This window comes from Syngnathus typhle, linkage group LG11, assembly GCF_033458585.1.
Source record: "Syngnathus typhle isolate RoL2023-S1 ecotype Sweden linkage group LG11, RoL_Styp_1.0, whole genome shotgun sequence".
NCBI lineage: Eukaryota > Metazoa > Chordata > Actinopteri > Syngnathiformes > Syngnathidae > Syngnathus > Syngnathus typhle.
In genome coordinates this window covers 5,310,657-5,325,317 of record NC_083748.1, presented here as the reverse complement: position 1 = coordinate 5,325,317, position 14,661 = coordinate 5,310,657, and the positions used below count along the sequence as shown (strand labels likewise).

The window sequence follows — 14,661 nt, the reverse complement described above, 5'->3', positions numbered from 1 at the left end:
GCTTAAAATTACCAGTAGGCTTAAAAAAAAGAAAAAATAATTCAATTTTTTGGTTTTATCAGAGTAAGAACATCTGGATTGTGAGTTTTTGTTTTAGTAAAGTTTCAAAACATTTTATAGCTTACTGGAAATTGTCAGCGCATTTCCACGCTATTTTAATCAAAAACATCTTAATATTTCAACACAGGCCTCCCGATTTGATAGCAGCTTGCATCTATTAAATTAACAGTTTTTGCTTGCAGGGTGTGCAAGTTTTGGTTTGGATGTAAAATTATCTGCGTATAATAAATTGGAATCTGTTATCATTGGGAGGTTTCTTTCAAAACATTCCAAAACTTGACAAAACTATGTATACGAGTTGCTTACCAAGCCCTGGTTGTCAGGCAACATGACAATAATTTGTGCATTATGGTCCCAAATCATCCTCCAAAAATCAGTGGTGGTGTGGGGCAAAGGATGCTGGGTAATGATGAACTCGTTACTCCTGTAGTAACCCTGCGGAGAGAAAAGAGCAGGATTATTTTTTTTTTTTTTTAAAGGAGTGCGGAGTGCATTTGGACAGCCGATGCATAAATGGCATGGGCGGAGCTGACGAGGCCGTACCATTATGTAGGACGCATTAATATAATCGGTGCCTTTCATGCCAGGCAAAGTGGTGAGACCCACCCTCGCTCGCTCGGCTGTGGAAGCAGAAACGCACACTCGAGTCAGAACCCGGAGCACTGTAATCACACTGGCTGATAGCACACGCGTTCATTACCATTTCTCACTGTTGCTATAGCAACAACAACCTCCATTTCCTCTGGCCGGGCGCCACGAATGCATCGAGCGATTAACTTATGGGATTATGGAAATAGATTCTAATTTTGGACCATGAATTGTCTTTAATAATGTACAGCCGAGATACTGGCACCGGTTGGATGAGGAAATGCTACCTTGTTGCTTATTCATGTGAGACTTTTTTTTTTTTTCGTTTTACGTATTAACAAGCATCGCAAGATCGGACGAGACACTCACATGGAACCACGGAGGAGTTGCGGTTCTTTTCCTTGTTGCAGTCTTTGTGAGCACTGAAACACTCCACAAATCGAGTGTTGCATTGAGTCAGCAGCTAGTGACGGAGAAGCGAAAAGTCAATCACATGGCGTTAGAATCAATCAAACACACAGAGTGTGAAAACCCACACTGGTTTTTTAATTTTTTTATTTTTAATTAGTACAACAGACATGCTTCCTGCCTCTGGGTAAAATGCAATCCCGGTCAGAACAATCTATTACGGGATGCCGCAAAACTTCGGAGTCAATCTAATTGGGAAAGAAGTAATTGTTTCTTTGTTTTTGTGTTCAATTTGATTTTTGTCTTTAATGGTTTGACTTATTTTTTATTAATAGTTAAAAATCATGTCTGCAGAAAAAAAAATCTCTCTGTAATTTTAGGCTCAATTTTGGAACAATCGCCAGCTACTGGATGAGAGTAAAATCATGGTTCCGTGTTCTTTCTATAACAGTCCGAGATGCCACAGGAGGGCGCCGTATTCTGGTCTAATAGGAAACAAATACATAATCTTTAAGTAGACTGGGTCGTTAAAGGAAGATTTCAGAAATGCACCCCCCCCCCCCCCAAATCAATTTATCTATAAGAGCTCTGTTTCTAAGGGTAAATTTATTACACAATGGGTTGAACTATGATGCTATGTTGGATGATAGCTTTTGGCATATTTACAGTTGGAACTCTCACAAAACAATTTGAGCTGACCATCAACGACTGCACTCGCCGTTATTCACTCTCACGCGGCAGGACCTGATCTCTATCCCCCCGGCGGATAAAATGGGATTACTGCTGTTCCCGTACACGGTTTTAACAAGCTTCCGATCAAGAGACCGCCTCCTTTTCAAAAGCTGCCAATAGGGATCATGTGACAATAGCGCAAGGTTATAAACTCACCCTGAACTGCTTCTCCAGACGGGTGCGGTTGACCGAATTTGGTGTGAGGATGCTGTTGACGTAGCCGTGCAGCTGCCAGGCGGGCACTTCTGTCTCTCGGCTGAAAATGGCCTCCATCAGAGCATCGTGAATGAACACATACTGCTCCTGAAGTTGAACACACAATACAACAATCAAAATGTTCATGAATGTAAATGAAGAGTTTACAGAAAATGCTAACACAAGAAAGACATTTATTTTGATGGCGGCGGAGGTCGCTCGTTGGATCCGGCAGAAAAACATCGGCTTCACTACCAATAACTACTTGATGGTGAAAGGTGAAATTGAGGTTACAGTGTGCACGGGAAATTGCACACTAGAAGATTAGAACTACACGCCTACTCTGATGAGTCTGCTTTAGGCTGACATTTTGACACAAGTATGACAATTTTGTCTTCATCCTCTCTTGCATCAACGTTTAAGTATGCCAGTATTGATGAAAATGTGTGTGGGGATAATTTATTAAAACCCCTTAGGCCACTTAGTGGAAAATGAGGGCGCCTTGTGGGGGGGGGGGGGGGGGGATTAAATAAATTATTTTAAACTGACTTCTCCAAATGCAAAATAAGACAGTCGTCCCACCACCCACATAAAATAAGACGAGTCAGCTCAAAGCGTGATCAAAGTCATGTTCAAGCTTTCTCTCCCGAAGCATTTAAAACCACGGAAGACTTTTTTATAACGTGTTTGCTGGGGGTCTTACCTCAGTCTGGACCAGGTAGTTGCGCTGTGTGCGGATATGTTTAAGAAAGTCCAGGATGCTGACTGTGCTTTTGTCCTTGATTTGTTGCAGCATGCTGTCAATGACAATGTACGTTCCTGTGCGGCCAACCCCTGCACTGAGGCCAGCACAAAGCAGTATGAGCACGCCGCCGCCGCTAAGGCCTGTCAGCACATTTCCAGCGTCTAATGCTCATAATTAATGTTCATTTAAGTAATGGATGGTACCTGCAGTGCACCAGGACCGGGCCCATGTCTGCAGTGCGGGCCGCTGATGAGCGGTTGATGAAGGTGAGGACGGGGAGGGTGTACTCTGGCACGCCCATGTCAGGCCACTGAGTGTAGTGGTATTGGATAACGATACGCTCGTTGAGCTTCCCCTTTGGGTTGCCCTTCTGACCCTGAGAAAAAATAAAATAATAATCAACCGCGAATTAGAACACACTGTATTGTATCGTTGAGCTGATAATTAACAATTTTAAAAATGGACCTTTTTGACTTTTGTGTTCCGTATGAGAAATCGGCGCAAAGTGTAGCAGGCGTGCACTTTGGTGCTTTTCAGCGTCACAATGATGTTTCCGTACTGCTCGCTGTTCTCTGTTGGCCAGTACTGGTCACATTTCCTCTGTAAAACACAGCAATTGACATTTCATCATTCCTGATGGAAGCATACATTGACCATAAAGACTGCAAAAACTGGTCTTCGGTCCAAAATAAGAATATATACGGATTTTATTATCTGAAAGAAATTTGTACTTTCTTAAAAAATGATGTCCAGCTAGCCTAACAATAGCACATGAATGTCCTATAAAACTAGAGTGTTTCTACAGCCTACACATGAAGCATTATGGTATTTTTTATTTTAAGATAAACCTACTCATAACGAATCATAAAATCTCTATAACAAGTTATGACAACATAAAACACAATACATAAAACTTTAGCCTAATTGAAGCTTCTCAGCCAAGTTTCTTGGCAGCAACATGCCAGGAAAGCAAACTAATTCACTCGAAATAAAACTACTCATCTAACGTAAACATTGGTATCAAAATGCCACGAAATACAGCCAAAGCTCAAAAAGTTCATTTTGCAAATTATGAACTTGAAAACTGATGTGGAGTCACTGCAACTTTTGATTTATTTTTTGCCAGCTTTAACTTGGAGAAAAAAAAAAAAACTTGAATCAATTATGAGAAATATCAAGCATGAGGTTGCTTAGATTTTAGTTTTGCCAGTGTGATGGTTTTAACGACATGTTAGCCCACCCGTCCTTTCTCCACAAGGTTTGTGATCATGACAATGATTCCGGTGTTCTGCTCCCACACCATCCTCCAGAAGTCTTCGAAGGTGGACTTAAGTGGACCCTGGGCAGCGATGTATGCTCTGGGCCGGTTATAGCCCTGGCGCAAGTCACATGATTCACAATCAAAGTGATGTTCAGACAACTTAAAACGTAACACGAAGCGTTTCAACTCACGTCCACGTAGTTGGCGTTGATGTAATCGGAATGTTTGGCGTCTTTCCCGGCCAATGCTCGTAATTTCACCCGGCTATGGTCATCTGCGGGGGAGGGAGGGGTGTAATCGATATATTTGAACAAATTATTGTTAAAGGTAAGAATGTAGGTTAGGCAAACACGAGAGGATTCCTCCGCAGTAGACATCCTCTCTAATCTCATTTCACAGCAGACTCACAAGCCACAATGTTGATGTATCTGTTTTTGTGCTTGTTGTCAGGATGATTGGAGTGTTCCGCAGTGATTTTCAAGTCGGCCGTGGAACGCTGGACCTCCTGGGGTGGGAAAGCAAGAAAAAAAAACAACAACACAGGATTGAATCATTTTCTATTGCATTTAACTAAACTGTGTCATTAGCTTTATTGCATAAAATAATTATCATCTTTTATTATTTGAAATGCATGACAAAACAGGCAAATATGAGCACGTCATTATGTAAAAGCATCCAGACAGTCGAGCAGCTAAAGAAAAAATAATTTTGGCATCCTATTCATTTTCCACCAAGAGCAAAATTTAGACCAAACGTCCCTTCAAAAAGGGTCCTGCGGTGAACTTAACTCATTTCCTGTACCCACGCTTTAATTTCTAGTTAGTAGTTGGGCTTTAATTAATAGTGCTCTCTGCTGGATGCTGCAAAGTATTAAAACCCATCACGCCTCCACTGGTTCAAAACATACACAACATCAAGTCACTCGTTAAGGAAAAAAAAAAAAAAAGGTCAGGTTCCTCAATCCATCCTGCGTGTACAACTAAAAGAAGAAAAAAAAAAAGTGCCAAGTAAAAACCAAGCGATTTGGTTCATGTATCAGCACGGCCAACGCTATTAGAGCTTGAACTCAAACAACTTTCTTTCCCTCCTTCTCCGTGTTGTATTTACATGACAAATGAGCGTATGAGCCGGACGCCAAACGGCCCAATTAAAGAGCAGCCTTCAGGAGCCAAGCTTTCGTGTTTTTGTTTTTTTTCCACCTACTTTCACCCTAATTAACTCCAAATCTGTCTGTGTGTCTTTCTCCCAAATAACCATCCAAAAAGAGCAAATTTGAAGGGGAACATGGCACCGTGCTGAATAGTCCGCGGGGAGGACGGCGAGTGCATTGCTCGGTTCGGGGTGAATGCTCTGATGCTTGCTTGGTTTTGTTAGAGCTGTACTGAAAGCTCCAGTGTGGCCATAGCCAGACTTTTTGGTACATTTGTGCAAAGCGAGAAGACATCAGTAAACTGTGAGAAGAGATGTTTGATTTTTGGAAGCGATAACAAATGTATTGGTTGATGCACCCCCCAAAAAAAAAGTCTGCCAAGTTTGCATGAGTAGTTTTGTTCTAGTGCTTATTGAGTGCTTCAATAGAGAATTTCAACACAGCTGAGAAACAGATAGTGACCATGCGATCAAAAGCTATCAATAGGAACGTGATGATCTGAAGCCAAATGTCCCTGAAGGTTTTCCATTTGGAATTCAACACAACATTTTCAGAAAAATATGCCTTAAAATAAAGTGGACTGTTTTGTCATCATTAATTTGCTTTTAGATTTGTCAATATCATTTCCACATTTAATTTTTTTTGTAAGGCTTACACAAATTGTCATTCTGTCATTTCAAAATGGAGCAATAGAATTCTTACTCCTGTCCTACTTACAAAGTTATGAACATATATTGTGGATTTTTTTTTGTGGATGTGCTACCCATCAAGCAGTTGAATTACAACAATTTTCCATCCCAAGCATGATGATGCATGATCGAAAGTTGAAATCCGTCACGCTCAACAATCTCTTAACCGAGACAATTGCGACCGCCGAGCGCCACTTGTGCTGCAAAGTCACTTCCAGTCTGCAGCTGAAAATGATTTTCCGAACATGGTGCCGCCTTACGTTGATGAATTATTCTGTTGAATTCGTATTCCATAAATGTAATATTAATCACGAGTCTCATGTTTTCTTAACGTGGCCACAAAAACGTATGGTATTCTTGTTTTTAAAATTTGGGGATTTTGTTCCTCTTTAATAATTAGCATTTGCACGCAGAATTCTCTGGAAGAAAGATGAATGGTGGTCAATATGTGCACGTTATGAAAATATTGGAGTGCCTGGGTTGGCTGACTCATAGACCATTCAATTCTTTATGATGAACGAATATCAGCGTGCTGTACGGTGAGGCGTGACCAATGTAATTAGCAATTACCAGACCTAAAATTATAATAAAAAAAGAACGTCGATTTTTTGTGTATTACTAAAATTAATAATGGATTTTTGAAATAAATGAACAATACTTTTTTTCTTATAAAAAGTTCTACACGGTCAGTTTCAACATGATATTGTGAGAAATTACGTAATGATAATAATTTTAAAGAATTACCTCAAACTCCTCAGAGAAACCTTGCAGGTTGTTTTTGTAGAGCTCCATGATGTGTTTGACAAACTGCTTGACAGGAATGGCCTCCATGTCATCTATGGTGAGCGCAAAAGACAGAAAGAACATTTTATTTGTTAAATTAAGTCATAAAACCCCCCACACCATTTAAAGTCCCTGTGAAACAAAAATAGAAATATCTTGACTCGCCACACTAAATAGGGATATTAACAAGGCCACCAAAATTCTCGGAGTAAAAAAAAAAAAAAAAAAAAAATTAGATCAACCTCGAAAATCACAAACCAAGACGTTATCTCAGACTTCAGACGCTGTGGGCTGAGTTTAGGCTTAGTCTGCTAGCTAACTGCACCCATAAGAGTAAAAATGGGCTTTGTATCTCCACAGTTCACTACTACACAGTTGTCAGTCTATCTCATTATCTCATCCACTTTCCAAGGTCCTTAAATTTTCTTTACAGATAAGGCCAATTGAAAACAGTCAACGGGGTACAAAAACAGGGAAGAGCTGCTGTTACTGGTGCCGCAAATGTGTTATTTTCAGCATTTATGGTGGAAGCATCTGTCTCCGTGGAGCCCTATCATCTTGAGGTCACACACGAGGGATCTTTGATACGGCTGTTGGAGCAGCCTCACAGGGACAATAGAGCCCGGGGCCCCAGCTGTCATGGCGTCTGATGCTGGCTAATGTTTAAATGAACACACCATTGCACCTGGGACCCAAAAAAGGCCGACCTGGTCACACAGTAAAAGCGGATTCATCTTTGCTAATCCATCCATTTATCACAATGTCCTTCAGCCTATTGGACGGTTGCGGTTGAAAGAACCTCGAATGAACTAATTAGATCTCGAAAGCATATAAGCGCTTCTTCATCCATCTTTTAGCATAATGTAAACATTTAAATACTTTTACGGGTCCGTTTAGGTCACAGCTCTACGAGTTTCCCTTTCCTTGAACTAGGTGGACTCAATTCCGTCGTCTGTTCAGTTATTCTGACAATATATGCTGTGGGAACACTACAACGCAAATAAAAGGGAGAAAGGAGGCGACAAGCAATGAAAGTGGAATTTTAATGTGCAGTCGACAGCGACATCAGCTGTGCTTTGTGACTACGATATTGCCGTCTTCAAATGTCACAGAGCTTTGTGACTGAGAAACTTAAGCCTGATATCAACTAGCAGCCAGCCAGTGCGCCGTTGCCGGGAACATTAAAAGAGAGCAAGCAAAAAAAAAAAAAAAAAAAGCCAGCCCTCATACTCAGCTGCAAAGGGACTCCCGGAGTCATTTCACATGTAAATGAACTTAAATTGTGCAAATATGCACATCAAAGAAGCAGAGACAGAGCCGTTTGAGAAATGTTTATGGTGATTTCAGAATACCTCTGGAATTAGCTGCTTTATTTTGAATTAGTTTCCCCCATTAAATAATGCAATTTAAACAGGCCGATTCACTGGAGTATATAAAGAAAAAAACGGACAAAGTGAGAAAACAAACAAAGGTTGACGGTGTTAAAATAGTACAATTTGCTGCCGAGTGTCTACCTGGTATTGGGATGAAGGGGATGCTCTCATTGGCCACCACCCGAGGAGAGCTGCTTTCCTCCACATAGAAGTGAGCTGTCTGGAAAAACCTCCTGCAGGGACAAAAGAAAAACTGTCGAGTGAGCTGCCATCAAAAAGACAAGCAAATATTGCCTTAGATGATGCAAAAAAAGACACCACGGCCAACATGACACACCGATTTTGCCAAATAGACCACAGGTGACGTAAACAGCTTAGAGGTGTCATCTCGAACAAACACCAACCGCTCAGGGACAAAATGTGGCGCACTCAAAAAAACATCCGCTACGCTTTGAAAGCAACATAATAGGAGCATATTGAAGTACAAAGTGCACGTGCTGCAAAAAAGTTATTTAATATTAAGAGTCTGCAAGCTCATCCATTTAGCTAACATACATCCAATTTTCCAAAGCATCTCGTAAAAAAATGATAAATGTGTTAATTATATTTGCAGCGTCACCAAATTAATCTTCTACAATGAATTGCGCATGCATTCAAAATGTCCTGCACAATGGATAGAAATGAATGGATGGTGCATGGGAGGGGGGGGGGGTGGAGAGAAACAATTAGAATTTATGGAGGCCCTTAAAAGACACAGTCGTCTTACAAGTCCTCATCAACCAGCATGGAATCTCTCTCATTGACACAAAAGTGCTGACTAATGACTAAACATACCAAGAGACAATCTCAGTACCAGTGCCACTAAAAAATGTATTCCAGGTGTGATCCTACCTGTACTTGCAGAGAAGGTTGCAGACGCTAGTCATTCTTTAGGATGGACACACAACCAAAACAAAAGGACTGCCTTGAATTGACAAAGGTAGGGAAAGAGAGAGATGGAGGGATTGAATAGTGAGGGGAGGGGTTGAGGAGGGCATGTTCCCAGCTTACGTCACAGCCTCCGAATTCCAATCAATCTCCCCAGATGCGTTGCGGCTACCTAAGCGGCGAGGTCCGCGTGTGCTCCTCAACAGCTCGCTTTGAGGGAATACAACCCGAGATGAACGTAGCTTTTCCAAAAAAGGATGACAGTTGCAAAAGAGCGGCATCAACACCGACGCGCCGTGCGGGATTTGTTCCGGCCTCAAACATCTGTGAGCTTTCAACAAACAGCTCAAGCCTCAGAGGCATCCAGATGTGTGTTGCAATTAAGTCCATTGGAGTTCTGCTCGTGACCTTGACAAGTGAGGAGGAGCAAACACACCAGACAAATACTCCCACAGACATTGAGCTGATGACATCTTTCCCCTCTAAAACCGATCATGTGTGAAGTTGAAGAATAGTGGATTTTGTTCTTAAAGAGCGCAAGTAGCTAACGAGCAGGGATCGGCTCAAACGGAAAGAGTATGGTTTGATTTCATCTTTCATCATGGCCACTCCCCCCCCCCCCCCCCGGGAGCTGACACTGTCTGAACTGTGAGAGTTGTCATAACAACCGCTGGGATGGTCAGCCCGGCTATATCTTGGAGCATTCCTTGCTTTTGCATCAAAGTCTTCTGCTGCCAAAATCTGTGACCACTTTGGAAACAAAACTTTCACCGGGGAAGCTTCATCCTCTCACTTTGTGACATCAGGTAAAGTAGAATTACACAGTGAAGGACAACTTATTTTTTCCAATGCATTCAATATATTCATATATATTCATGAAATTCTGAAACTCAAAGTGGAAATGACTAGCACATGCTTGGTTTTTGCATTTAAATACAGAGTTTCGGAGGTTTTTTTTTCATATCAGAAGACCGTTCCATTTGACATTTCATTTTCTATTATACAAGCCCAAAGAGTAAACACACTAGGAAAAAAATAAAACCCATGACCTGTGCACCCCATTAAAGAAACAAAAAGGAAGCCGGCAAATCTATTCAAATATGCGGAGAACTTTCTCCTCTACATATTCATTACAATTCTTTAATTGGGCTAAAAGTAATTTTGATTACCAGATTAATGAATAGAATAATTATGAGAATACCTAATTAAAATACTACAGATAAAATAATAATGCAGAATCTTGAGGGGAATAAATAAATTTGCATGAGAGCAGCTGAGGAAATAGCCAGTAGTGCCATTTGTAACTCATTAACTATCCCACATGTGCTAGTGGCTTGGCCCGGGTAATTACTGGAACTTCACTTGCTTGGCTGGAAATTAGCCGAGCAGATGATAACACAGCTGGGGTCGCTGTTGGTACGGCGGGGCCTTCAGGTCTCCCGCCTCAAGCCTCGCACGGTGATGGCCTTCATTGTGCAGCGAGAAGGCACACAAAGGAATCATCACAGAAATTAAAAGCACTGATGGTAGAAAAAAAATGTATAGCCGCACGCTGCTCAAGGTGTGACCCATAAATGATGAGAGCAAAAAAAAAAAAAAAGGTTGACCCCCGAGAAGGCGACAAGCCTGTTATTCCTGCAGCGCATCTTTGTTCAGACTTGGACATAATTTGATCCTTCGTCTTGTGCAAGTCTCACCTCCAGTAGACCATCACGATGAGCAGCATGATGAGGCAGAGGAGGGTCAGAGCAGACACGACTACCAAAGGGACAATCCACACCATCCTGCCCATGCCGGGGTGAGGCGTTCGGGTCACGTTGGACAAGGTGGTCCTCTCTGGGACGAGAGACAAATGCAAATTTAATGTCGGGTATTTTAATGCAAAATTGCATTACAATTTGATGAATTTTATTTATCCGGGTAAACCAATTGAGAACTGACTCATTTGCAAATGCTGACTTCTGCGACAGACAATGAATTAAAACGTATTGGGATTAATGAGGTGAGTGTTATCGTTTGTTGCACTGTTCCAGTCGCTCGAGGATGAATTGGAAGAAAAGACCAACTGAAAGCACTGTAGAACAAAGAGGTTAAAAAAAAAAAAAAATATATATATATATATATATATATATATATATATATATATATATATATATATATATATATATATATATATATATATATATATATATATATATATATATATATATATATATATATATATATATATATATATAATTTTTATTCCTTCGCATATTAGGACTGCATTCTCACACATTATCCTAACAATCCACTTCTTGCTCTTGATTTGACGTTTTTTTTTTCTACAGAGTAGAAAAATTCCAGCAGCAATACGCTAAATTCATTTGTACAGCGCCCTAAGCTTAAAAATAAAATAAAAAGATCTAAATCAGCTTTCTCTTGAAGCAAACAGCACCAAAAGAGAAAAGCTTGAGGCACAACACCTCTCGCGGGCACCTGCCCTCAGGTTTCTGTGTTGTTCAGATACAAAAGCCTACATCAGTCTTTGACTGAGCTGGTCCTTGAATCAAGATCTATTTAGCTAAACCAGCTTGTGAAGCCACCAAGCATGTTCACACTTGACAAAATCTCACCGGTGTGGATGGAGAACGGCCAAAGACGCTTCCCATCACTGCTGATCTTTGGTGAGAGAGTGGAGCTCTGCGGAATCTGCATCTCGGCGCTGTCATTTCGCGGCTCCTGAGTGGTGACTGCGTTGATGTTTGTGAGGTTTTCCTGTGGGGGGGTCAGGTGGCTGACCACCGTGCTCGCAGGCGCTGTGCTGCCTTGAGCTGTGGCCTTCTCTTTGGCTGTGGACGCAGGGGTGGGGAGGACGGTCTCTTTGGCCGCCGTGCTGTTGCCTTGCGTTTTCTCGTAGGTGGGTGTTGTCTTGTTCTTTTTCTTCTTCTCCGCACCTCTGTCCTCTTGCTCTCCCTCTCCGTCCCCTTCCTCGTCTTCCTCTTCCTCACCCTTGGACGTAGCCTGCTTTTCCTCAGGGGGAGAGTCGGTCTCGGCGACCTGGGGCACCACTTGCTCCGTGCTGGGCTTTGCGGCTGGGGTGGATGAGTGAGGTGGGCTCTGAGTGGCTTTTGGTATCTGCGTTGGCCAAACAGAACTGGGCAAAGAAGAGATGACCCCACCGCTGACACCCAAGCCTGCCAGGAAGGTGCTCGTAACCACCGATGCTACCGTGGCTTGACTGCCACTGGAGGAAGGGCCCAGTCCTGTTGCCATGGAGACAATGGAGAAGTGGATGCCAGAAGATGTCCACGTTGAGGAACCGGAGCTGATGGGAGCCATGTCAGCTGATGACACTGGAGATACTGTCGGCTGAGAGAGGCAGATTATATGAGGTCACGTCAAGGATTAAAATGGCATTCTGTAAATCTTTTGCACTGCCATCTACTGGGTCAACTTACCATACCGGTCTTCACGATGCGGGAACCTTCAAATATTCTTGTGGTGTTTGCTGCAATACAAGGGAGGTAAAAAAATATTTTTAAAAAAGTCAAAATCCTATGCATACTCTAATGATGGTATTAATCAAATACACATACATTTCATAGTCAATACTGCAAATGGAGGAAAAAAAAATGACACCCCACAAAATTGTCCATAATTGCTTATAATAATATCTTAAACTAGAGGAGCTCGTCTGATTGGCTGGCAACGACGGTCGACCAATTTTCACAAAAAAAGTAATCGGGATGCCGATGACTGCCTTTCATTACCCATCACCCGCAGCTCATACTTTAGCCTGAAGCCAACGAGACACCAGTCTGTGTGCAGTGTAGCATCCCCTCCCCCTTTCCTCAACACGGCACGGGCAATCCAAACGAAACATGCATACATCATTATTTTTCCTTATTTTCTGAAATGTTACTGAATCATAATTCACTGTGCGTTTTCTATACTGTCAATCTGAAATAATGACGTGTTTTTATAAGATAGAAGGATGGCAATTTGGATTTTTTTTTTTTTGTTAATCTTAATTAATTGAAAAAGATGAATGACAAATAAAACGATTGCTAGAATAATAATGAGTGAGTAACTCTAAAATCAATTGATAAAGTGTAGTTAATAAATGACCATAAAAACCGGATTGGAACATCCCAAGGTTAAATAGTAAATATATTTATCAATTTCATTAGATGTCATTTTCTAAAAATAAATGGCGATCAGAGGATTTTATTCTGGGGAAAAAATATTACCACTTCAACATATTTCTATATTACCATACTCTTTCTCTATTCAGACAGATGATTGATAGAATTTTCTGGCAAAACACAAATCTGTGAATTTGTGAACTGCAAGTGTGATTCGGCGGAAGGGCGATTAGCGTACCTCTGAAGAGTAACGTTTGGCTGAAGTCGCTGCGCAGGTCATGTTGACATACCGCCTGTACCCGGAATAGGTACAAGACATCTGGGGACACATTAGTGATAACTGCTTTCTGCAAGAAAACACACAAACAAACAAACAAACGCACATTTAAAGCTAATGATCAAATTGGAACACCGACTGACTAAGTGAGCATCAATACATTCACTGCTTCGCATTGTGTATCCGCTCAATTAGTATGACTTGCGTCTCCAACTCAGCAGACGGGAGGCACTTTAAAAAAGCAGCTGCTTGTATTTCACAAAAGACAATTCAGATAAAAGGTGTACGGATATAGAAACTGAGACTTGAAATGGATATTAAGAGCGTATAATAAGAAGGACTGACAGCCAAGGGGGAAGTTGAGAAACGGCTCTCAGTAAAGTGACAGCATTAATGGCGTGCGACGACGCTGACAGGCAAATTAAGTGTCTGTGCTATAAATGTACAATCACATGAAATTAATTAAAGCGAATGGAAGCCACGAGACGATCTACTGAAATCCCTTTAAAAAAAAAAAAAAACAGTCAACAGACAACGCAGAGGTTGTTCTGCAGGCAAAGCTACAGTGAAAGTTCAATCTAAGTTTAAAAAAAAAAATTGTCTTGATATAAAAAAAAAGCTGTGCTCCTCAAAATGAGGACAGCTCCAGTTTTTCCAAGTATTCACCACAATGTGTTCTGTATTCTCTCTCTCTCAAAAAACTAGTGTCCCATGTGTTTTCTCAACCTAAAAAAAAAAGGTTTGATGATATACATCTCACACAAGTTCCAATATGAACAAAGATTGTCTTGTAATGCTAGAAACAAAATGGTTCCTACACCCCCACGTGTGTTTGCATTTGAAGCTTCTTGTTTTCACCGCATCTGCAATTGGTGGGGCAAAAGTCACCAGAGAGCAGACTTCTAAACTAGTGGGCAAGTAAAAAAAAAAAAAATCTGTGTTGTTCATGTGAGTAAAAAAAAAAAAAAAAAAAAGTAGCGGTGCACAAGCTGAGAGTGGTGGGGTTGGGGTGGGGTCAGCGGGTTTTAAAGGAAGCCGCAGCTGGTTGTTGGATTCCCACAAACACAAGACGATGTGAGCCAGGAGCGGAATATTTAGTGTGTGGAAGAACATGCCTGTAGGTAGAAGCCCTGCAGGATAGATTTCTGTAGAGACGTTGAATGTTGGAAAGACTAAAGAACAATCTTAAGTTAACAGTGAACATGATGACTGGTGCCAAAAGCTCAACTGGAGGCTTGGAAGTTAGACTTCAAACCGAGACACTGTTCTTAAACGAGACAGATGGAATGTGAGTAGATGGATTTTGCTAATTTGACAATTTTCACACAAGCTGTGGAAGACATGTT

The 14,661-nt window shown here is 41.3% G+C and overlaps 1 protein-coding gene and 1 long non-coding RNA gene across 2 annotated transcripts in view; one reads left to right on the top strand and one right to left on the bottom strand.

The window, feature by feature from the left end:
- Window positions 1–14,661, bottom strand: part of ca16b (carbonic anhydrase XVI b) — an 83,926-nt gene that overhangs the window by 2,777 nt on the left and 66,488 nt on the right. Inside the window, exons 10-25 of the mRNA XM_061290912.1 lie at window positions 13,277–13,385; window positions 12,352–12,401; window positions 11,527–12,262; window positions 10,609–10,747; window positions 8,126–8,217; window positions 6,573–6,664; window positions 4,398–4,494; window positions 4,181–4,263; window positions 3,969–4,103; window positions 3,194–3,328; window positions 2,932–3,104; window positions 2,687–2,822; window positions 1,945–2,091; window positions 1,018–1,111; window positions 604–680; window positions 367–495 (exon numbers count right to left, since the gene is read on the bottom strand). Of these exons, the coding sequence (XP_061146896.1) occupies window positions 367–495; window positions 604–680; window positions 1,018–1,111; window positions 1,945–2,091; window positions 2,687–2,822; window positions 2,932–3,104; window positions 3,194–3,328; window positions 3,969–4,103; window positions 4,181–4,263; window positions 4,398–4,494; window positions 6,573–6,664; window positions 8,126–8,217; window positions 10,609–10,747; window positions 11,527–12,262; window positions 12,352–12,401; window positions 13,277–13,385 (2,424 nt within the window). The remainder of the gene's footprint in view (window positions 1–366; window positions 496–603; window positions 681–1,017; window positions 1,112–1,944; window positions 2,092–2,686; window positions 2,823–2,931; window positions 3,105–3,193; window positions 3,329–3,968; window positions 4,104–4,180; window positions 4,264–4,397; window positions 4,495–6,572; window positions 6,665–8,125; window positions 8,218–10,608; window positions 10,748–11,526; window positions 12,263–12,351; window positions 12,402–13,276; window positions 13,386–14,661) is intronic.
- LOC133162030 (uncharacterized) lies at window positions 9,084–10,909 on the top strand. Its single transcript, XR_009716162.1, has 2 exons — window positions 9,084–9,717; window positions 10,603–10,909. It is a non-coding gene; the product is annotated as an uncharacterized LOC133162030 (long non-coding RNA).